Below are 24947 nucleotides of genomic sequence, written 5' to 3' on the forward strand. Positions count from 1 at the left end.
AATTCTCAGTTGTTTAGATTTGAAGTTGGTATGGGAAGTGAAGTATTATAAAGTGGCTTTAGGTAACCGTGACTCTGATAAAGTACAAATCCAACAAAAAAGACGATACACACCATTCATTTCAATGAGGCCCAAAAAGAAGCTACAGGACTCTACTGAAATGAATGACATTAGTGCAACATGACTATCTGGTGTGTTCTTTCCATTGTTTGCGACCAGTGATTGTAGCTGTAGAAGCCCAACTCTCTAAAAAGCAAGTATGTATGAAGTGTGCAACTGGGGCTTATACTGTGTCCAATATATGCATGCACACACAGTATGTTGAGGTTAATGAATGGGAACAGGGTAACAATTAAACTGTAACATGCAACTTCAGATCAAGGTGGCTCTTTAGTATTTATGTATCTAGTCTCCTGTTTTCAGCCCATAATATATAACTGTGATCGAGAAACCTCAAACTTTAGAGATTTGAGGGGAAAGATGTGCCACAAGAAAGGGGAAGATGCTGGATTTATGGATTATATTTTTTATACTGCTGCTTCACCTTATTTAAGATTGGAATAATACAGGAAGGTAGACTTTATGGAATAACAACACCCCCCCCTACAGTGGCTTTCATAACACAATCTTCTGAAACAAAAATAGACCAAATGCTATTGGGCTATTGGTGTGCAACTGCCTTGCTGTTAAAATTTACCTCCTTTTAAAGTCTTCTCAGTAGCCAGCAGTATGTGCATTTTTTCTTTTGGATAAGGCGTGTTCATATTCAAAGCATTGAAAGGTGGATTTTTTGAAATGGGTGGGAAAGGGCATCACACACCAAGAAACTTAATAAGGTTTATAAAGGTTTTTTTCCCAATGTTCTGCAACATGAAAGGTTCTGAACAGGGCAGAATGCATACCAATGCCTAGAAGCAGAGAAAAGGGTAACAGATGCAGATTCCAGAGACAATATGTAACTTTGCAACAATAATTTGACTGAGGGTCATGGCTTCAAGCCCCATGTTGGACAAAAAGATTCCTGCATTGCAGGGGGGTTGGACTAGATGATCCTTGTGGTCCCTTCCAACTCTACAATTCTGTGTGTGTGAATATATGTAGGTTGTGTTTACACATGAGTATGTTTTAGTCTGAATGATTAACACTCTTCCCCTTACATTGGAAGGAGTAACAAATCATGAACCCTGGCTTTTACATCCAAGCAGAGAATTGAGTGTTGGACTTGGCTTACCAGGATTGCTGGTATGAGCTTAACACTAACCAGGGATCACTGGTTATTGTGCTAGAGGATGAGCAATCTGTGTAATCACAGTACACAATTAACTATGATTTATTACATGCAAGCCTGGCCCTGTTTTATGTTGCATTAGATAATACACACCCTTGTTTCAAATCATGCTTGAAAGTGCACCGGGCCTTGTCCTCTATAATCTCAAAAATCTGTTTACTGGCTGAACACAGTGGCGTAGCGTGGGTTGTCAGCACCCGGGGCAAGGCAAGTAATTTGCGCCCCCTAACCCCCAGATGTTGCGCCCGGCCCCCCCTGCACCCCACACGCTACGCCACTGGCTGAACATTTCCAGTTGTTGGGAGTTTGGCGACAATGCCTGGTTTAGCTCTTTGTTTCTTCAACAAATGAAACCTCCCTAAACTTTGCAAAATAGTAATTGTAAAATTTATGTCACCTTTTTTAAAGTGCAGAATCTGGATTGAATAGAGACTTTTACTCTGAAAATAAACATGTACTGAAGTTTAAACACTGTAAGAATCATTGGTAAATGTCATCAACTAGGTGATGACCTACACCCAAAGAAACCAATCTGATAAATTGCTTCTTTTGGGACTGCAAAGGTAAATCCCAGTATTAGTCTTAGTTGCATCACCAGCCTCCATTTGATAAAAGGTACATAGGACGTGGGGGTTAAGAACTGTAGCCAAGGTTTCTTAAATACTGTGCTTTACTAAATGATACTTGAAGGAACATGATACACCAAGTCCTGAATGTATGAAGTGGTATGTAAAGTTAAGTATATGGAATGTGTTAGTTTTTGCTGGTCCAGATTTCTAGCTTCCAAGCTAGGTTTGCAGCTTGGATGCAGAAGTTTTTGGTGGTTTAGGATGATTTTTCTATTAATACACTTTTCCTTGATGCAGAGAGAGAAACTATAGTGGAATTTTCTGTATCTTCTCCCCAGAACTCATTTTATGAAAGTTGTCTTGTTGGCTTGCCCTTTAACCAAAGTTAAGGAAAACAACCTCTGAATGAGCTACCATCTTGAAAATTGTCACCATGGAGTCTAGATTAGAACCCATTCATCTGGCCCCTGAGAAGAGGCTGGCTGTTGCCTCACCTGGCTTTAGTGTCATTAGTATGTGTGGGCAGGCAGCAAAGTTCCTATTTATGTTGAAGTGCTTCTGTTGGCTGCAGATCTTGAAATTTCTCTTCCACACTTGATGGAAATTGTTGGTGATCTCTCTACCTATATAATCTGATGCTTCACTAATTAGCAAAACCAATTCTATTTTGCATTTTAGTTAAAGGCATTTAAAATCTCTGGCACTGAGAGATTAGCTGTAGTTCTCCTGTTTTTAACCAACAGAATATATTGACTATATTTATAAACCTTGTGTTCCTCAATTTCTCAATCTAAATTTCTAAAAAAATGTATTTTCAAATTATTTTTGGAACTTAACCATTTTTCTTAAGAAAAATGCTGTTAAATACTGTTTCTAATAGAACTTGGGAGTTTCGGTCTCTCCAACCTGCATCAGTACTATTATACTTTTTTATTGTCAGTTGGTTAGTCTTGGATACACAGGGTGGAAGTACCCAGGTGGGCAAAAATGCAAATATTACAAATAACTTTATTAAATATAATTATTACAAATAACTGAATTTGTATGGCACTGGTTCAATATTCTTTTACATCTGAATTGTCTTTAGCTACTTATTCCCAACAGATTTGGCTACCTAGTTACAATGTTTTAAGTTATAACTTGCTTAGAGTTAGATTCATTTTTGCAGATGAGTCTGAGCTTAAAGGGGGATTCATACTGGGGACATTACAATGTTATGAAAAGAATTCCTTGCAAAAGAATCCATTTGTTCTTGTCGATTCTTGAATAAGAAAATCCCACCTAACTACTGTGCTTTACAAGCCTCTTAGGTATAAATACTGCTGAATACTTTACTGTGGGCCGAAAAGTTGTTTCCATTGGGATTTAAGTGATCTAAATTGCATCCTTAGTTACTACAAAGTCTATGCTTCATTTCTATGAGAAATTGATTGCTGTCTTATGCTGAGTGAATTGAGTGAACACTGGGCCTTTTAGCACAATAGCCTCAGTTCATTTTGAAATATTTAGGACACGTTTTCTTGCTCCACTCAAGATTATAAAAGCTATAGACTAGAGCATAAGAAGTATTTGTCTTCACAGATGGTGCAAGATAGGCTGTGACTGTTTGAGCCTGATTCCTTTCAGCCTAGTGTTAATAACCAGCTGTACATTTTGTGCTATCAGTTAAATATCTCATTCTAAAAGGCAGCGAGCAATCTTCATATTGGGTACTCTCCATTAGCACATACAATTCTATTCAGAGATACTGCACATTCTAGCGATTTGTCAGCAATCACGGCTGAAAATCAAGTTACTGTTGGTAAGTGACCCTTTTGTCATACAGAGCTTTTCCCTTTAATGTCCATCTTGATGCTAACTTCAGACTGCTTGTTCAGTTGCTCTTCTGTAAAGGTGATGTAAGAATACACCAGGCTTCCAGCAATACTGCAAGACACAGATTTTTCAGGTGAAAAATACAGCTTAAACTCAGTTCTCTTGAGTCCTAGTAAGTAAACTCAATTCGTATTTTATATTCTACTAAACACTACAGGTAGGTAGTTGAATTAGGTGGCAAGAACATGTTATCAGGTTTGTGGTGGTAAAAGCTGTAAATGTAATGAATTGCTGCCTCTGCCTGGCTTCAGTTGTGTGGTTCTTCACAACAGCTGTGGTTTTCTAACCTCTTACAACTTCCCTGATCCTAGCCAGAAAAAAGTTAGGCTTTCATTCCGTATGTATTTATGGCACACAAAGCCTGCTTTTCTATTCTCAACTGTAAGTGGAATTGTAACCGACTTTCCACACTAGGGGGAAGTATGGTGCTTTTTAAATAGGTATATTCACAATGGTCCATCATACCACTTGAAGCACACCACATATTCAGTGTAACTCTTATAGTGGGTGCTATTATACTGTAAGCTCTGTGTTTTGAGTACAAAAGCAGCACAGTCATACCTTGGTTTTCAAACAGCTTAGTTCTCAAATGTGTCGGCTCCCAAATGCTGCGAACCCGGAAGTGACTGTTGTTGTTTGTGAACTATTTTTGGAAGCCGAACATCTGATGGGGCTTTGTTTTCTGGAGGTTTTGGAGGTCGAACAGATTCTGTTCTATTTCCAAGGTACGACTGTATAAGTAAAATGCTTCTGCAGTAGGGCTCGGTGATATCAGGTTTTCAGCATCGTGACATACCAGCAGCTAAATACCGTGATCTGCTGATATATCTCGGATATTTCTTCCTCCCCATGTCAGTGGAAGAAGCAGCAACCAAGATATATTGCCCAGCCCTACGGTGAGCAAGCCCGATGCCTTTCCAGCTGGCGTGTGAACCAGAGGAGCATTGGGGCTTCCTTGCACTGCTCAGCTGAGGGGCATGAGGACTCTCACCCCCCAGCTGAGCAAGCCCTGATACTTCCCTGGATTGCATGCAAGGCATCAGGGCTTGCTCAGCTGAGGGGCAGTCATGTGAACCAGAGGCAGGGGCTCCACTGAGGAGCGTGCCCACTGATGTACAGTGGTGCCTCGCAAGACGAAAATAATTCGTTCCGCGAGTCTTTTCGTCTTGCGAAGCACGATCCGTCACAACTGCGCCTCTTCAAGCGGCTTTAGGAAAAACGAACAAACTCGCAAGGCGTTTTCTTTTTGTGAAGCAAGCCCATAGAGAAATTCGTCTTGCGGGGCACCACTGTAGTTTGTTTCACCCTCTGTGGTTTGAGAGGCAGAGTGTGATGGCTTCACCCAACAGTATCACAGGTGAGGCCGCCGCCAAGTCCCTCTGCTGCCAATGGCCCATTATTGAAAGCAGCACCAGTAGCAGGGACTGAGGAGCGGCATCTGTTTCACCCGTACTATTGCATTCTGCCCCTCATACCAGTCCTGGACATATCGATACATTCCCCTGGCCTATTCTGTAGCTATGACTCTCAATGAAAGATGATACTATAAATTCTATACTGCATTGCTTTTCCAGCTCTGCCCCCCGCCAGGAGTACTTTAATCATCACACACATAAATATACCTACACAACTGTTACAGTGACTGTAGGCTTAAGCTTTGATTGGTTGACACACACCACACCACTAGTGTTCCTAAAGGCATCTGTATTACTCTTCTTTTTTTTCCAAAAAGAAGGCAACTGTTTAACTATGGTCAAAGGACCAGGTAATCTCTGCGAAGGCAAAATGTACTGGGAAACATATACTCGGGAAGGAGTAAATTTAGAATTAGTACAGAAGTCAAGTAACCAGTGAAACAGTTGTCGGTGGAGCAGTCAAATGCTCCAGGCAGCCAAAACTTTTCCTGTGGGAAGTGACAGCTTCCTTTATCATTTGTTAGTGAATTAACCCGGAAGGAGCCAAAGGTAGGGGAATGAACATACAGACACACTCGTTATGAATCAAGGTGTGCTTATCCTACCCTAATGTGTGTATTAAGAAATGTCCTCTAATTGTATGAGATTCAGTTTCATTTTTTCCTCTAAACTGCAGTTCCAGAAATCCTTATTTTTATTTCAAGACACTTTCAGTACAAAACTATATGCTTTTCTATACAGAAGTCATATTGATTTCAATGCTGCTTAGTTCCAGGTATGTGGATATGAGATTACAACATTTGCCACTTATGAGCTCCCCAACAGTTTTGCACTTACCTGATATTTAGCCCTACAAAGTTTGTCCATGTGAAAATATAATCCCCTCCGAAGAACATTCCTATGTAGGTTATTAAAATATTCTGGGAAGGAAACAAAAGAGGTTCAGACAGTTTTCTGTTGCTTTTTCAACATTTGTGAGATGCTAACAAGGGGGAAATGTTACAGACAAGTCTTAAGCCTTACACTGAAAGTACCGTATTTTTCGCACCATAGGACGCACTTTTCCCCTCCTAAAAAGCAAGGGAAAATGTGTGTGCGTCCTATGGAGCGAATGCAGGGGGGAGGCAGGCGGGAAAAGCCCCCAGAAGCTGCACACCAGCTCCGTGCGCTCTTGCAGGCTGGCCGCATCAGTCCCTTCTCCCACCTCCCAGAAAAGCCAGGAGAAGCCGCGATCTCTTTAAAGGAGTTGCGCGGCTTCTGCCGGTTTTGCGGGAGGTGGGTGAATCCCCCCACCTCCCAGTAAAGCCCTGCGCAGCCTCTCCCGGCAGCGAGAGGCTGCACGGGGCTAAAGGGGAAGGCAAAACAGTGAGCGGGATCCATCCCGCTCGCTGCTTTGGCTTGCTCCATAGCCGCGCACAACCCCTCAGGCAGGGAGAGGTTGTGCGCAGCCTGTACGCTGCTCTTTGGGGCTGGGGGAATTTTTTTTTCTTGATTTCCCCTAAAAACTAGGTGCACCCTATGGTCCGGTGCGCCCTATGGTGCGAAAAATATGGTAAATAGGGGCTCTACAAAAGTGGCACAAACTGCAAATGACAGTGTTTGTATTCACACTTCATCTTTTCGTTATCTTCCCATAAACAACATTCTCTCTTGCATAGCCCAAACCTTCAAGTCAGAGCACAGGCTCTTCTACATATCAGATTTGAGGCAAAAAAACATTTTCAAAGCTATTATTTACCCTTCCTTCCCTATGATGCACCAAGACCAGTATGGCACAACAGATCCCAAACAACTAACATGGAGTATTAGAAATTATTTGTGTAAATCTGTAAGTCTGAAGAGCTTACCTTAATACAACCAACTATTGTAGTTGTAAGGGCAGAATTATACTGAGTACAAAGTACTGTGGAATACATCAAAATAAACCTACGGAGAAGAAAAATTTTAAAAACATGTAAAATAGTACCAGTCTGGGCAGAAAATAGTAGTATACTGAACAATTTCTGGTGCCTGCTGGTTTCTGAGATTCTGGCAAAGAATGTTCAACTACAAATACCTAGATCGGCGAATGAGTTAAGTGCAACATACCGTCAAGCCCTCATATGCCTGGAGTCCACATGTACAGCATGGTAGCAGCATTCAGACTCTCAGCCCAGAGGGATATGCATAGTCTGCATATTTCTTTTCAGCTGCTGTGGCTAGCCTGCTGTTACTGACCGAAAGCAGCTATGCTCACTAATGCATAGTTGTAAGAATACAGTGTCTCTTAGGAGAAAAAAAAGTCAAGTATCCTTACCCCATTACACATGACAGTGTAAACTGTATAAGGAAAAGTTTGTCTGACCAGCCTTTATATTCCATTGCCTAGAAGCAAAACAAATACAGTATCTTAGCAGAAAAGCTAAAATTGCAGAAGTGCTGAACCAACACTGGCTTCCGGTTTGCCGCAGGACGGAACATGGCACGAGCTCAGAAGGACTCTATCGCTAATGGGCTTTGAGGTGGCAGACGCGAAGGCTACATGTCCCCCCAACCCCCAAGAGGGAGACTTAGGGTCAGCATAGAAGCAGCGGTGTCAAAGAGGAGTTTCCTGGTCTCTTTTGTGGGGGGGGGGGCAGTCCCGACACAAGAGATTAGCAGCCTGTGACGAGCAGCCTCGTGCAGGTTCTGGGAAGCAGTAAATCTCCGTATCCCCATAATTTAATAGAGCGGAAAAGGGAACCTTACAAAAGAAACTTACAATTGAACAAATAAATCTGGCATAAAGAAAGGGGGTAAAAAGGGATATTGGAGCAATAGAAAATGGGGCAGTACAATATTTTCACATACACTTTGCTAACATATGTCCATTTTTGTATATGTGCCCAATCCCATATGCGTATACCAAAGACCTCATCAGGCAGCATTCACAAATCGTATCCTCAATTATGTAATGTCTTTAAAATTACACAGGAAATTACCCAAATGAGCCAATCTGTAAGTATTCCAAATGACTGTCATATTAAATGGGGAACCTATACCAACACTCTCATCTTTGGCCTAGCTTTTTAAAGCACACTACGTCTGTCCTTAGCATCTCCACTGAAGAAATGCAATGTGTATCAAAGGGATCATGAGCTAGGCAGCAGGGTGTGGGGCTCTTGTGTACCTGGGGTTAGGGATTGGGGGTTTTCTGAGTGTGTTTGTGGTAATGCCCAAGTATGCCCTGTGTATGTGTACTTGAGTGTTGGAGGAAGAAGTATACAGTGATACCTCTGGTTACGAACCTTATTCGTTCCAGAGGTCTGTTCTTAACCTGAGGTACCACTTTAGCTAATGGGGCCTTCCACTGCCGCCTGAGGTACTACTTCTGGGTTAGCGGAGTCTATAACCCGAAGTGTTTGTAACCCGAGGTACCACTGTATGTGGCTGCAGTTTTGGGGGTGGGGTGGGCACCTTGTATATTCTACTAATACTAGGATACGCTCCCTGTAAGCAGAAGCAAATGATGTGAAAATACAGTGTTGAAACCTGAACACTGCAAAACAGTTATCATTTCTGCAGCATACACCTTAACTATGCCTCCCACTTATTAGAAGATTATATTAAAGAAGTAACACAATGAGCATTTCAGGAGAAAAATGTTTAAAGAAATTAAATACTAGTTTTGACACTAATCAGCTGCTTTAAAAATGAGGAAAAATTACTGTTGAATCTAGACTAGAAACATTTGACACACAGACATATAAGCCTACCAGTTTATCAGTTGGCTACAAAGAGGAAGTTGCAAAATGCACCAGCTCAAACCCAGCACTACCTTCAGATTTCCAAAGACAACCTGCAACGTACTGCACGAACTGTACCCATGCTTAAACTAAATGTAGCAACACTCAACTGCTAGAATTTAGAAATCTACAGCAAAGCATGGTGCTAGAAGCAGGTCAGATCACTCCATTAAATTCCCATCTCAGAACTGACCTATTCCTCTTGACCTTTTTGGCATCAAAAGAGACATTTGTAAGTATACAATTATCTATAATAATGTCTATGAAAGCTTACAAAGACAGTGATCATTGCGAATAATATTACTGGCAGGATCACAAGTGCACAGCGAAATGACTAGCAGTAGCGTCTGAACAATCCAGCAATAGCTAAAATCCTGGGTAAGTTCTACATCACTTTGTGTTCTATGTACACACAAATATTTGGCACCCACAGAGGTCCCCTGTCAAAGGCTTGGTTGTGTCCCCAAGGTCAGACTTTTTTTTAATGTAAAACTGTTTTCAGTCATCAGCTATTTGATATACCTTAGAGAATTAGCATCAAAAACAGCAAAAAGTATTAACAGCAAGAGAACAGCCCTAAAGTATATCTCAAAAGGTCCAACTAAAATGTGTAGTAAAATCAATTAAAGCATATCCTTGTGGATACCCGTTCCCAACATTCTCAGAGCTTGCTAAAATCAGAGGAGAAAAGCAACAGCAGGAATGAGAGACAACCTTGCTTGACCCATAACCACATATGAGATAAGCAATTCTTTGTAGGAAAACAGACGGTAATAATTCTGTAGAACCTCTCCCTTTTGACATGGCTTGCTTGCTTTCTTATATGCATTGTCTTTGGCTGTAGCATCCAACCAAGGCACATATGTGTTATGATCAAGCAACAGAACTTACTGCTGGGTTCTGCTGGTGTAAATACCGTATTTTTCACCCTATAGGACGCACTTTTTCCCCTCCAAAAATGAAGGGGGAATCTGGGTGCGTCCTATGGGGCAAATGCAGGCTTTCGCTGACACGTGGAGAGCGAGAGGGGTCAGTGCGCACCGACCCCTCTCGCTCTCCAGGCTTCAGGAAGACATCCGCAGGAAGACATCCCTAGGCTGTGGATGTGTTCCCGAAGCGCCGGGCGCTCTGCTTTCTGTGCGCCCGGCGCTCTGGGAAGCAGGCTGCTATCCTGTCTAGGCTGTGGATAGCAGCCTGCCGCCCAGCGCGAGGGGCGCCCTGCAGCAGAGCGCCCCTCGCGCCGGGCAGACATCCGCAGCATGGGGAGCCCTGCAGGAGTTCCCCGCAGGGCTCCCCACGCTGCGGATAGCAGCCTGCCACCCGGCGCGCGGGGCACCCTGAAGCAGAGCGCCCCGCGCGCCGGGCAGATAAAGGGGAAAATTTTTTTTCTTTATTTCCCCCCAAAAAAACTAGGTGCGTCCTAAGGGACAAAAAATACGGTAATAAGTGTCATAGATGTACTTTTCCAGAGCTTTAATAGCTGGGTGATAAATTTACTCACAAGTGCTCTATGGTTGGAACTAGACAGATTTTAAAGGAACTAAACTGCCAAGTGTTGGCGCAAATTCTAATTCTCTTGGCTCGTATTTAACTTTATCAAGTTTATCAACTTGGATTAAGAGGGGATGGTGCCGTGTGTAAAAAGCAGAGCCACGGCCTTAGAAATATGTATCTACGACAAAGCCAATGATTTCCCAGCTCTGTGAATGTTGAGCCTCCTGGATGTTTAACAGAGCAGACTTTGTTCACCTGAACTGCCAAGAGCTTGCCAGGGGAGAAGAAAGTTTATCCAAAAATTAGTAGCTTAAGATATTTACACATACTGTGAATGCAAACTGCAGAGTCTAGAACAGTGCTGGTATTCTCCTCCTCACTTAATTGGTGCACATATTTCTAACTGAATACTTTTCCCCCCTCCCACAAATACATAAACACTGAGATGCTATTTTCTATCTCAAGAGGAGGTTCTTAAAATGCAACGAGAGAAGGATTCCAGGAGAGAGGGAGGCAGGCAAAGACGACATTGAAGCCTGCTCCAGCTTCACTCTCCCCTTCCCACTGTCACAGGGGATCTATCATCAACCGTCCAGAGGAAACAATTCCAGGTGAGAGGGATGCAGGTAAACAGGGCATCAGGGCACACTCCAGCTGGACTGTTTCCTTCCCATCAACTCTCCAGTGGGAAGGATCCTGATGGCAGGATGTGCCTTTTGATATTGTTGTGCTTTCTCTCTCCCCCCCCCCCCCAATATAGCAACTTAGTGGGCTGTTTTTTTTGTAAGCCACCCTGGATTTGAAATATAATTGTAATTATTCAGTCCACTCTTTAGCTGTGACCAATGCAAGTGTTTGGTATCAAATACTGTATCCATGGTTGTTTATAACAGGGTATGGGGAAACTGTGGCCTACTGGATATTGCTGAACTAATGGTTCCTATCAGAAACTTTATGGATATTAGTTAATCAAGCATACATCTTGTCAAGCTAAGTCAAGAAGTCTCTCCAAAAAGGCACCTGTGGATCTGGAAGTTCAACACCTTCCGCCCCCCTGTTAACACATGGAAGAAATATGGGAACCCATTCTCTACAAATTACCTTCTTTCACAAAACCCTGTGGTTCTATTCGATGATAGACTTGTTCATATTTCAGCTACATATATCTTGATATATGACACAACATAGGTGTTCTGGGTTTACTCCAATTTTTCCCTCACAGTGATGTGAAGAATTCCTTAGAGGCATGCTGTGACATATTTGCTACAAATTTAAAGAAGCAAATAGGTCATAGTAACACAGTATTGTGCCCAAAGCACTGTTTAGTCATCGTTTTGTTGGTGGAGTTTCAGCTCTGGCAACCTGAGGATGTGGGCAGAGCATCTCACGTGTCTGCTTATCACTTGGGTTGGCTGCCTGGGTCCCAAGGCAATAAATGCCTTCTTGGGAGAAGAAATGGCCCTGTCTGTCCTGAAAATGGCAATTAAAAGGCCACTCCTAAAGAAGGCCTCTCTAGACAACAAGGATTGTAGTAATTATTGGCCAAGAATGAACATTCACTTCTCAAGCAAGTTGCTCTGGAGTGGGTGACTCCTGGTAGCTGTAGGCATTTTTGGATGAAACTCTTTAGATCCATTCCATGCTGGCTTCAGGCACAGAAACTGCCTTGGTGGAGTAACCTATGCCAGAGGACAAGGAAGAGCTCCACAGATGCTGCAACCAACTGCAGCATGGACCTTGCAGAGCACTGGATGCGCAGCCACAGTATCTGCAAATTGCCCCAACTGCTCACACACATTACAGAAGTTGTGTAAATGCTAGGCACTGCCCCTGCAATTCCTGCATCGACTCTTAACATTGCTATGGATTATTTAGTGGTCGCTGCTAAGGAAAATGGCAATGGCAGATAACTTAGGACCATAGTATTGGCTTCCCAGGGACAATTCACATATTAGTATCATCTCACTGAAACCAATGCCAATATAAGTGGGCCTTTCTCAATTGCTTCCCTTCCACATATAACTTTGAAATTGTGCACTTTTTTACTTGCAGTCATGACAAATGCCAAGATTTTTAAAATTGTTCTGAATTAAAATTAACAGTAACATATTTAGACATCCTAGTACACAACACCATAAACTGCATTTTTTTAAAAAGCCCACAAAACTGTATTTCACAATTACTGACATATGGACACAAGCAATATAGTTTTCAATTAGAGCTGCCATTCAGGAATAAAAACCGAAGGCTTACCTTTTGCGCATCTCCTGTTAAATAGGCAATGGCCAAGGTAGGCAGAATCATAAACAGTGCATTGTAATATAGAAGGCCGTATTTTCCCAGCTCCTGGAAATGGAAAAAAAAAGTTATGTACTTATTTTGGCTGAATGATAAATCCGTACACAGAGAAGTTCACAAAACGAGACCTCATCCATCATCTCCTACAAGCATTATAAATGTAGCATCCTGTCTGAGTCCTTGAGACACAAATCAGCTTCATGTTTCCCCATGGTGCAAACCAGCAATGATATCAATAATATAGCTGGCAAAACCTGTTTTCTATTTCTTAAAGATAACATCTACTTTAAATCAAAAGTATATGAAATTATTTTTAAAAAACCCCAAATAGCTATTAAAGCATATATACTTTACTGTTTACCTTACCTATCGATGGATATAAAAGAGAGACCATAAGCACAAATACGATTTTTATACAAACCATCTGCCCCCCCCCAAATCATTTGCCTAGTACAGCTGCAATACTTAAACTCTGCGAAACATAGTAAGTTGGGATCCTGCGTTGGGATATTGTTCTTCACCACTCGTCTCCTCTCTAGAGCAAGTTGCCACCCACCCTTTAAATACAGAGCTTGAAACTACTGGGGTTATTAAGGTCTTAACCACAGATAGCACTGATGCAAACACTCTGCTTCACTGTGATTTAGGGTGAAGGAACAAACATTCCCAAGTCTGGCTCTTGATTTACTAACTGTAGATAAGAGGGAGCCAAGGCTGGCTTCTTGGTCAACTAGCCAAAGTTAAAAGGAAGGCAGTATTATATCCACAGACTTTTCCTTTTAACTAGTACATAATGTAGCTAACCTAATAACTTTATCCTAAACATATGTGTTACTGGCAGGCTGTCGTAACATTAATAAACAATTGCATTTTTCATTACTGTACTGGTCTAACTGTTTATATTTTCCATTCTGGCTCTCATCTATTGGCACAGTAAGTTTCATGACATAATCATAAAATAAATACTTTTATCTCAGTACAAGTGAACCAGATTACATGCATTAACTTCAAGCCCCTTTGGAAGTCTGATCATTTAATATTGGTGTGAAATAGTTTCATGCCCCAAGTGGTCATGGTGTCATAGAACACAATGTTAGAATGATTCTAGTTTTATGAATATGATACAAATAAAACAAACCCCAACCACCAGCAGAAATTAAATGCCGTATTTGAATGGGCTTTGGTCCAATACAGTATGTTTCTTATGGGCCTAATTCTGGCCTATGTTTACTTGTGCGCGCTATCCTAAACACTTGCAAATTGTTAGAATAATATGTACATGGTGTTACAGATGTTTGTGCAGCAGCAGAGCAAAATGAAAAATAATAATATATAGGACAGGACAGCCACATTGTTGAAAAATGAGTATTTTCCCCCAGAAAGCAGTAACTTATTCATCCTTTACTGATCTATAAAGTGGAAAGCTGTTTTAAAATGAAGTAGCAAGCTGAACCTACCTTGGAATCTAGTTTCTGTTTTACATATGCACCGTTTGCAGCTGTCAAGACATCATTAATCAAGATAAACACATAGCCTTCCAGATCAAATGCCAGATCAGAACTAGGGGCAAGAGAAGGTAATATTTAAAATCAAAGAGAAAACATAATCATGATAATTACTGAACAACTGCAATCTGCAAGCAGAGCAGGATTCTGTACAAGGATCACATTTGCAGATTAGATCCAAGAAGAAGAGGAAGAGTTTGGATTTGATATCCTGCTTTATCATTACCCTAAGGAGTCTCAAAGCAGCTAACATTCTCCTTTCCCTTCCTCCCCCACAACAAACACTCTGTGAGGTGAGTGGGGCTGAGAGACTTCAAAGAAGTGTGACTGGCCCAAGGTCACCCAGCAGCTGCATGTGGAGGAGCGGAGACGCGAACCCGGTTCCCCAGATTACGAGACTACCGCTCTTAACCACTACACCACACTGGTGGTGCACAAGGGAAGACCCCACTGCATGCAGTATATGCATGATCAGTCCTGCCATTTATGGTGGCACTGATCACCCATCTACAGGTGTAGATGTCAGGATCCCCAAGGATGTGCTCTATGGGGAGCTGGCTTCAGGCACCAGTCCCACTGGCAGACCAACTCTGTGTTACAAAGATGTCTGCAACCTGACTCCGCAGTGTAGGAATCCCTTGTAGATGCCTGCAGTGCCTGGAGACAGACAGGTTGTGACCAGGAGGAATGACTGCTGGGAGGAGTGCAGAGAGAAGAAAGCCATGGTGCATCTGCAGCAACACAGCCAGACACCTTCATCTTCTCCAGCTGCAACAAAAAAGGTCTCTCCCATATTGGTCTCCTGGATGCAAAACATTAGGGGCCACTTTAGACACTTCCAGGCATTTCTAGCTCTGCTTCAGAACTGCCTGCCAGGGAAGCCTTCATTTTCGACGAAAACTTCAAATTATTCTAGTCCATTAATTTATAATTCAGACAATTGTATATTGCCTTAGTTCTTCCAGGGCTTCAACTGAATTTCTATTCACCTTTCCAACAGCTAACCAGAATATTTTAAGAAGCTAGTTGAGGAACAAGCTCATAAAAAACCTGAACAATATTCAAGCTCCTTTTAATAATGGTATACCGTACCTTGCAGCTACAAATGCACCAATTATCATTGCAAATACTGTCATCTGAATTCTCCAAGAAAATTTCTTCCTAAGAAGATAAAAATGGAAGAGCTTTCTCATTATTGCAGCTGGCGTTCTTGCAGCGTTCTTAAAACTGTGGTCCACAATATTCAAGAGATCATGAAGGAAACATTGAAGGAAAATGCTAAAAAGACAGGGTTTTCTGTTTATGTCAAACCCAATCAACGTCTGTATTTGTATATGTGGCTGGGCGGAGGGAGGCCCAAACACATGTATCTAAGAGTTTCATTTATCTCTCCTCCGCCCCCTCCAGTTTACAGCTGTCCTTAAGAATTCTCTTATGCAATTACTGTCACATAAGAAATTAGTGACCTGCAAACAATAATCAAAAACAGTGGTCTACGATACAAAGAAATTTAAGAATTCCTAGAGTTCCAAAGCATGAAAGAAAACACTAAGCCAACAGCAAAAATCGTGGTTGGCTGTCAGAGGTTGTAGAACTAAAGCAAGAACTTGCTTTAATAGCCAATGGAGTGCCAAGGAAAGAACAGGCTCCATTGGGCCCAGCCCCATGAGGCTCCAGAGTGAAACTGCTGCTGCTGCCGCCACCAAGGGAGCTGAAGCGGTTTCACCCTGGTGCCTTGCAGGGCCGGGCCAATAGAATTTGTTCCTCCCTCCACTTTTCAACATTGTTGAAATGTTGGCTGGCGACACACTGCGATGTTGGAAAGCTGATTATTGCCCAGCCCTCTCCTGCACCCATCCTCCCATTTTCCAAAGGAGAAGAGTGTTTTCTTGTAATGTTGAATTTTGGCACAAAGCTCAGCATGCTCTTAGAAATTTCCTTCTCCAACTTCCCTTGTATGCAAAATGGACTTGAGAAAGGAGTCACTGGTACACATTAATAAGTCTGGCCTAAGCTTGTAGACCCACGACACTTGACAGTATTCTTTTAATTCATTTTTCATACGAAAATTGAGCAAAGAAAAGCAAGGAAGAACTATATGAATACCAAGAGTAACAAAACAAAAAACTCACTATCAGTTCATGTTACAGATACAGAAACCATCAGTACCTGTTTCTTAAGTTAAATAGATAAATTATTATAACCCGCCCCCCCCCCCGATGACCAAATAGTCATCTATACAATATTTATGTCTATATGAAATGTATTCAAATGTAGCCAGGGCAGTGAGGTCTTCAAAACAATGGAAAGCAGACATTGGTCCTTCAGGGCTCCAAGTATGTCTCTTAGCAACCATAAGGGCTCACAGAATCCACTTTTGTTGTCCTGCTGTTAATCCTCATACTGCAGGAGTATAACTGAAAAATACATAAGCATCTGGCAGTATGAAGGATTTCACCAATGCAAAACTGATGCAGATAACTTCAAACCAAAAAGAACACATCACTGGACAAAGCCCACATCATATGTGGGATTCTCAGCATTGTATCTCCAGTACTGGAGATTGATTGGTGCCTTCCTATACAAATGTGGAGTCCCATGTGCTTGAAATATTTCCTTTGTTCAACCCTAAGAACTACAAAGGATGCTTGACCTTGGGCAGGCTGCATGCCGGCATAACCAAAGGGAAATATAATGGCACTGCCATTGGCTGTATCCACCCATAGGACACAAAACACATGAAGCAACACAGTACTGTACCATCTCACAACTCACTTGAGTAGAATTCCTTCTGCAAACATTGTAAACAGAATGGAAAACCGTCTCAGGACTGTAAACATTGGCAGGCTGTAAGAGAAATAATGTTTATGGACAGAGCTAGCCATATAGATACTCCTTATGTTTATACAGAGACATTTTAAATTTACTCCGGATAAATTTCAACATCAAAGCTCATAGTGTGGTGAATGAGAACAGATGTCCCTGGGGGAAAGTCACAGGTGATTTTTATTTTATTTTTTTTTTAAAAAAAGACTGTCTCCAGAGTTTGTCAGAAGCGGGGGAAACGGGCTAGAAAATGCAATTCTTCAAAATTTAAGAGTTTTGTTTTCCACACAAGTGCAGCCCAACTGTATTAGCTATTTTGAAGCTTGGAAACTATGCGCAAAAAAGCTATTTATAAGTACACACTCTCTCTTCCAGTTCATGCCCTTGAAATGAGTTGGGATCTCAAGTTACAAGACCCTACATTTAAGGTTATATTTAACCACCAGTCCAGGCTGGTTACCAAAGCAAGTACCTGCCCACATCTGCACTAGGATGCAGAGAGAAATCATTTGTTGAAAAGCTATTATACAATAATGTCTTATTCTTAACTGTACATGTCTTGCCTAGCCAGGAAAACAGGTGGCACACAAGTGGTTGGCTGTCAAGTCTTATTTTTCAAACAATGGACTGACTGTGATTATCAGTTAAACATCTAGCTAGTTTAGATGACAACCTTGAGCTAGGTTAAGAACTTTTGAGAATTTAAGAAAAGTCACTTTTATCCAGTTGACTTGATAAAAGTCCACATATAAAAGTCTACGTATATATTAAAGGTAAAGGGACCCCTGACCATTAGGTCCAGTCGTCACTGACTCTGGGGTTGCGACGCTCATCTCGCTTTATTGGCCGAGGGAGCCGGCATACAGCTTCCGGGTCATGTGGCCAGCAGCGCACGGAAACGCCGCTTACCTTCCCGCCAGAGCGGTACCTATTTATCCACTTGCACTTTGACGTGCTTTCAAACTGCTAGGTTGGCAGGAGCTGGGACTGAGCAACGGGAGCTCACCCCGTCGCAGGGATTCGAGCTGCCGACCTTCTGATCGGCAAGTCCTAGGCTCTGTGGTTTAACCCACAGTGCCACCTGCGTCCTTCATGCCTGACGTTACGTGTGCTTAATTTGGAGACAGGTCCTGTGGTGCACACTGTGGATCTACACACAAGTGCATAGTCTTGCATCCTAAGAACATGCTGTGTTTAAAATCTGCAGGGCAGCATCAGGAAAGGTCACCTGCAGCTTTCCAGTCTGTTGTGTGCAAATGACACAGCTCTCTCTCTCTCCATTCCAATTCAATCTAGGGAAGTTCATGGAGGTTCTGAACGATTGTCGGTAATCTCAAATAAGGGTGAGCAAATGGAAGCTTAATCCAGACACAACAAAAGCAGTCAGGGTTAGCAGAACCACTGATCTGGAAATGGGGATACAATCTATTCTGAATGGGAGAACACTGTCCTTGAAGAAGGCTTCACAGGCTTGGAAGTGCTCCTGGACAAAGCCTTGCTCCAGGATGTAGCTGTGGCCAGGAGTACCTTTGGTCCAGCTGGATCTAGCATGCACTAAAGTTTCTGTAGCACACTCTACTTGGATAGTGGCCTGGTTCACATGTCTTGCTCAGCCAAACCATGACTTAGTGAGACATGCAAACCAGGCCTTTGTCTGGAAGGTTCAGAGGGACTTCAAAGCAGCTGCAAGGCTTTGGGTTGAAGCCAATCACCAGAAGGATAAAACTCCTTTGTTATAGACTGCTAGTCTATTTCTGGACTAGTTTTCACTTTTAAATCCCTAAAGGGTTTGGAACCAGAGTATCTGAGGAATTGCTTCCTTTTTAATTTGATCAGTATTATCTGAGGTTTCACCGTATTTTATGTTTATTAGTCTGAAATACTACATTTTAAAAATTATTTATAGAATATGAACCAGCTTGAAGACAAGAGACAGGCTGAAAATATTTTAATAAACAAGAGTCCTTGTTGGCTGCCAATAAGTTTCCAGACCCAATTCAAAATGCTGGTTTTGACCAATAAAGCCCTAAATGGCTCAGGACTGCAATACCTCATGAACTCCCTCTTTCCATATGAACCGACCCAGACCCTGCAATCATCATTTGAGGCCTTTCTTCATGTGCCTCCTCCATGGCAGGTTGTGGTTGGCAACGTGAGAACAGGCCTTTTCTGCAATGGCTCCCCATTTGTGGGAGGTTCTCCCCAGGGAGGTTCATTATACCCCTTTAGGCACCACGCAAAAACATTCCTCTTCAACCAGGCTTTTGGCTGATTAACTTCCTATACACTTTTAAATATGTTTGTGGAGGGAGAGGGAGTTATTTGTGTGTGTTTTAAAAAATAATAATGTATTTTGGGTTTTAATCTTGTATTTTTATGTTGTAAATAGCCTTGAGATCTATGGATGAAGGGTATTTTTATTATTGTAATTATTATAATTATAGCTAGGGAGGGTAGTAGGCCTTGGCATTTGATATTCCACAGCTCTTGACAGATTTATGCAGTAACAAGAAACTTATCTCAATGTTTTCAATGTTGCTTTTAAAAATACTGAATCAACAGGGCTCTATTGAAAAGCATCTTAAGGCTATAATTCTATACCCACTCACCTGGGACTTAGCCTCATTAAACTCAACAGAACTCACCTGAGTAACTAAGGATGTGCTGGAAGACAGCAGAAACTAGCTGAAGCCCCACCCCACCTCTTTTGGGTAATCTGGGTTTTTTATGATTTACAGAGAATCAGAAAGAGCTGATTAAATGACTTGGTGATTACTTATTATGTCCTTGGAAATTATTTATTACCAAATATGCATAGCTGAATTATGTTATATATTAATGCCAATTGTTTTGTTATATATAACTGCAACAAGACACCAGATATGAGAATGATGGTATACTGAAACATATAAATAAATTATAAACAAATGTTCTACACAATTTTCATTCACTAAATTTGAAGTAATCAAAAAGCCCCTTCAAATTTAAGTACAGACTAACCAGAATTCAGATTACATTTTAATAAAAGCCCAATAATTCTTTAAAAAATAAAAGCTTAATAAAATCATATCTTATTATCCATACTTCAATTTCTTTGTGCTGAACAGTCCTGTGATTTGGTTCCCGAAATACAGGAGAGGTAGTGGAAAAGTCTAGAAAGTTATAAGAGGGATAAAATAACATTCAATAAACAGGTCAAGTCAGTTGGCCGTGTAACCTTTCAAAACATTTGCACAGTTTTGTTGTTGTTGCTGTTTTTTGTTTTGTTTTTTTTGCAATGGGAACAGTTTTCGCCGGCAGGCACACAACATAGCAAGCCTTAGGAAATGCACAATCATGCTTCAACTGTAGCATAAAAGCTTTTGTATATTAGGCCAGTATGGTTTCACATTCTGACTTACAACACCAGCAACACACATCCTTCCTTTTTCTCAAGACTGTGTAGAATTCTGGAAACATACACATAACATCTTCTGTCACATCAGACATTCAGTCTTCCAAGTTACACCAAGAGAGTGGGCATGGGAAGAGGAACAAGCGTATGCAGATGTATAAACACAGCTAATGCTATGTTAAATAGGTCATGTACATGTACAGCAGCGGCACACCAGGAATTCATGGTAAACTAGACTTGTATAAACTGACGTTCTTTTAAGCATGATGCTCCACATGGCGATGTTTCTTTTACACGCCCAATCATGCTTAAATACAACCTCAGAAAGCATAATTTGAGGGAAATAATATAAACATGGACATATGGACATATATTCCGCAGGCAATTACTCTAAGAGGCAAGTCCCTTTGATTTAAATGACTCCCTTCCAAATAAGCTGATACAGGTCTGGTGGGTGTAAATTTGGCCCTTGCTTGTCCAGTGTTAGTGGACATTTTTTTCAGCTTGTGCAGCTCAAGGACCTGGGCAGGATCCTTGGAATATCTGTCAGATCCTTGCTCTTCCTGGTTCATTGAAAAGGCCAGCGAGGGACTGGCTTAGAAGATGAAGGGAGTGGTCAATGCCTGTTTTATAGTGGCTTCATTCCTTCTGGAGGAACAAGCTGAAACTTAACCCAGACAAGGCAGAGGTGCTCTTGGGGTCAGTCAGAAGGCAGAACAAGGAGTAGGGATTCAGCCTGTGCTGTATGGGGTAACACTCCCCCTGAAGACACAGGTTCATAGTCTGGGTGTGCTTCTGGACCCAGCCCTGAGCACGGATGCCCAGGTCACTGTGATTGCAAATTCTGCACCTGCACAATTAAAGCTATCACATTAGCGGCACCCATTCCTTGAGATGTCTGATTTGGCTACAGTGACACACGATGTGGGGCTGCCTTTGAAAAGCGCTCTGAAACTTCAACTGGCTCCAGGAGCTGCAACCAGATTCTTGACCAGGGGCAGGTTATAAGGAGCATACGGCTCCCTTGCCACAGCAGCTCCAACTACCTACCAGTTTCTTTCTAGGCACAAGGCAAATTGGTGGTTATTACCTATGAAGCCCTACACGGCTTACGTCCAGGCTATTTGAAAGAGAGGATTCCCTCATACAAACCTGCCTGGGTTCTGAGGGGGAGATGCTTCTCTCAGTTCTACGACTCTCACAGGTAACGGGGGAGAGCCTTCTCAGTGGCTGCTCCCAGATTTTGGAACCCCCTCCCTAGAGAAGCTACATTGGCTCCTTCCTTGTTGTCTTCCCCTCTGCAAGTGTAGGGCTTTTGGGAACTGACTGCTTTTAATGAAAGGGATAGTGCTGTGCTGCTTTGATTGTAATGTTTTGTGCATTTTTAATAGATCTTAATTCTATTAATATTTAATCGTTTTTTAAAAATTATCTCCTCCTCCCCCACGTATATTTTTAGCTGTTCGTATTTTATCTGTAAGCTGTCAGGCAAAAAGGTGGGAAATAAATAAATAGCTTGCATAGGATTGTACCATGTGGCATTCTTAACTGGGAATAAAACCCTTCAACTCTAGCAGAACATACCTATGAGGGCCAAATCAAACATTATATTAAATGCATGATGGGAAGGTAGTCTCTTGTGATGCACAGGGAATGAGGGTGGCTCCAACAGGGGCCTCTCTCCCACAGCAAACAACAAGCAGCTCCAGGGTCTGTGTGGTTTTTTGAGGACTGCAGCACTACTAGAAAAGGTTCAGCCCTCTCCCTGTACATGGCTGCACTGACTCAATTCTCATCAACAAATTTAGCCCTGTTACCTTAACATCACATGAATCAGAAACCATTTCGGCATTTGTGCCAAATCATTTTGTTTGCTTGTTTATCTGACCTCTACAGATTAGCATCTATAATTACATTTATCAGATTCTTTCACCCAAAGTAGGACAGCAACTCTGGAAAGTCATACTACAACAAGTCAGTTAGACACAGTGGAATCTGCCTTCTTTGCTGCAGACTCACAGCTGCCCATAATAAATGAATCCTGTACAAAAGGAAAATAAAAATGCATTGGAATGACCTAACAGCACTTTTAAAATAGTTTTCTAATTTGTCATGAGCAGCAAGCGGTACTTGTATTAATGCATTTTGATGCCTTCCTTTAAAGTTGTTCTATCTTGCATTCTTTCTACAGGATATACATACACCAGAACAATTTAGGCCACTCTTCCCCATTATGGGCATGTACAGCAAGAACTACGCTTCTGCCAGTGGCTTTGTAAATGAGAGAAATATCATACCTTTCGAGGTATATTTCTGTCGAAGTCTGGAAACTTCACCACCCTGAGTGCCTTTCCCACCCAGAGGACAACCACCGTAGCCAACATCTGTGAAAGGAACAAGAGAGATCACTATTTTGCCTCTCCCTCTCCCGGCCCAATTAGAAATTTCCTTATTCAAAATTTCCAACTAACCTGGCCTAGTCCCACACACAGCGAAGAAGGAAATCTGTAACAAACAGCAGACAAATTAAACTAAACAGTGGCAACCTTCAGCGAATCATACATAATGGAAAAAGGCTAGCCTTTGGCAGGAAAAGTTGTTTGTGGCTCACTCTCCTGCCTCAGATATAACGAATATATGGAACGGTAATAACCAAGAACTCAATGTATTTAAAAAATCATTTGCCTCCAGCAACCAACACTCTTGCATGCTGAACTGTATTTGCATAGCAGTTAGATGGCAGCATCAGTTGCTTCTTTTAACGTGTCTGTTCTGGAAGTAAACACACGTATACACAAAGTGTACACAGTAGGAGGGACATTTTTTAAAAAACAAATGGAGAAGGGAATGTTTAACTGTTCCAATAAACCCTTTAAAACTGGGTGCCACGAAGAAGCAAAGCTGAACCCCAACATTCGCGTTATTGAAAATTATGGGGCTACACAGTGCAAAGCTCGCTGAGTTCAATGGAGCCAACAGGCTGAACAGGTACAGAATCGCAGCCTTGTGCTCTCTAAGCTAAATACTCCTTCCGTTTTGGGGATGGAGGTTTGAGGGCGCCTGGCAACTTCTGACCAAGCCACCTTATCTACACGCGGCCTTCATAGATGTATCTTGGGGGGGGGGGGCGGAGGCGTGCGCTATGCCCACTGCAAATGCCCGTGCCTGGAAGTTGGGAAGAGCGAGAGGAAGGCACCGCCACCACCCCGCGCTACTGAACATGGAGGCTTGTGGAGCGTTCCTCCTCCGAAAGCAACTTGGGAGCGGGCTCTGCAGAAGCAGCAGCAGCCACAAAGCCGAGTCCTCGCGGCCGCCTGCAGCTCAGCGCCCACGCCGGCCTGCTCCACCTCCTTTCTCCGCGCGAGTTAATCTGTAACCCGGCCGGCGCTGCCCCTCTACTTGGCGCCGCCGGCGGCGAACTTTACCCGGAGCTCTCCCGCCCACCTCCCTTACCCGTAGCTGGTGAGGACGCTCTTGTTGACCACGACGATGAGGAAGGAGCTGAAGCCGTAGAAGGCAGCCGCCAGCAGCTTGAGGCAGACGGTGAGGCTGGGCGCCGCCGCCATGCCCGGCTCCTCATCTCCGCGAGCTGCTGCTGCTGCTGCTTCTGCGGTGGGGGCTTCTCCCTTCACGCCAGAAGCCTGACGTCTGCGCGCGGCCGCCGACATGGTTGCAAGCTGAACGTCAGACGGGGCGGAGCGGGACGCGGGCAGCATCGAAGCCAGGAGAGGCTGGGCCCAAGGGGGGCTGCCCGACGGCGTGCAGGGAGGGCGCAGCAGCCGGAGGAGGAGCGCGCAAAGCCGTGACGCGCCAGGGGCGCAGCGGGGCTCTGCTCCTCACGCAGCAACATGCGAGCCCGGCGTGTTGTTCTTCTGAGCTGCAAGGGGGGTCGTTCTCTCCCAGCCCCGAAAGAGTAGGCTGCGTCCTCCTGCGCGCCTAAGTCGCTCCCCTGCCCGGGAAAGGGCGGCGTCGCTTCAGCCAAGCCACCGCGTCGGAACCAGTTCTAAGACACAGAGCCAGCGAGGCACGCGACAGAATTTCCCCGAGCGCGCAAAGGGTGCCCTTATTTTTTGCTCCTAGCCACAGTGCGGGGCTAACGCCACCACGAGAAGCCCAGGTGGGGGCGGCAGGGTAGCAGGGAAACTAAGAGTCTCTTGTCTCCCATCACGTGTTGAGAAGGGATCACGTGCAGCGCCGCCAACACGCTTGCGAGCCACGTCTGTCGGGGGCGTGAGAAGAGGCCCTTTGCGCAGAAATAGAAGTTCATAGTGCTCCTTCCTGCGCTTTATCGCGCCGCGTGGGGGTGGGCAGGCCCCCCAATCAAATTAACGAATAAATAAAAATACCAAACTAACTCGGTCCTGGGAGCCCCCAAACATGAAGTTTGCCGCCCCCCAAATCCTGGCTATGCCCATACCGCCGCCCACCCCCCTAATATGATTGCTTTATAAAGGATGCAACTATAAGGTACATGGAAGACTAGCTTAGCAGTTAATATAAAAGTTACAAAAGTTTTTTC

At 43.1% G+C, this 24947-nt stretch overlaps 1 protein-coding gene and 1 long non-coding RNA gene across 2 annotated transcripts; one reads left to right on the plus strand and one right to left on the minus strand.

The window, feature by feature from the left end:
- Positions 1-3433, plus strand: LOC309372365. Its single transcript, XR_014169458.1, has 2 exons — positions 1-1465; positions 1584-3433. It is a non-coding gene; the product is annotated as an uncharacterized lncRNA (long non-coding RNA).
- Positions 2846-24121, minus strand: SLC35D1 (solute carrier family 35 member D1). The gene is made up of 12 exons (XM_081915871.1): positions 23882-24121; positions 22900-22933; positions 22726-22812; positions 20119-20186; positions 16984-17055; positions 15301-15369; positions 14161-14263; positions 12659-12751; positions 7444-7511; positions 6995-7073; positions 5985-6067; positions 2846-3783 (listed from the first exon to the last, which is right to left on the minus strand). Exons 1-12 carry the CDS (start codon positions 24094-24096, stop codon positions 3675-3677), a joined length of 1080 nt encoding a protein of 359 aa, XP_081771997.1. The 5' UTR covers positions 24097-24121; the 3' UTR covers positions 2846-3674.
- Between the last annotated feature and the right edge of the window lie 826 nt (positions 24122-24947).

The sequence above is a fragment of the Podarcis melisellensis genome (genome assembly GCF_964234715.1).
Source record: "Podarcis melisellensis genome assembly, chromosome: 6".
NCBI classification, from domain to species: Eukaryota; Metazoa; Chordata; class Lepidosauria; order Squamata; family Lacertidae; genus Podarcis; species Podarcis melisellensis.

Excerpts from the sequence above, each read along its gene's own strand:
- SLC35D1 (XM_081915871.1), bottom strand. The coding sequence starts at position 24,096 with ATGTCGGCGGCCGCGCGCAGACGTCAGGCTTCTGGCGTGAAGGGAGAA. Across the intron at positions 17,056-20,118 it reads TTCAGCACAAAGAAATTGAA|CCTGCCAATGTTTACAGTCC; the intron begins GTATGGATAATA and ends TTTCTCTTACAG. Across the intron at positions 3,784-5,984 it reads TTTGTAGGGCTAAATATCAG|TATTGCTGGAAGCCTGGTGT; the intron begins GTAAGTGCAAAA and ends TGTGTCTTGCAG.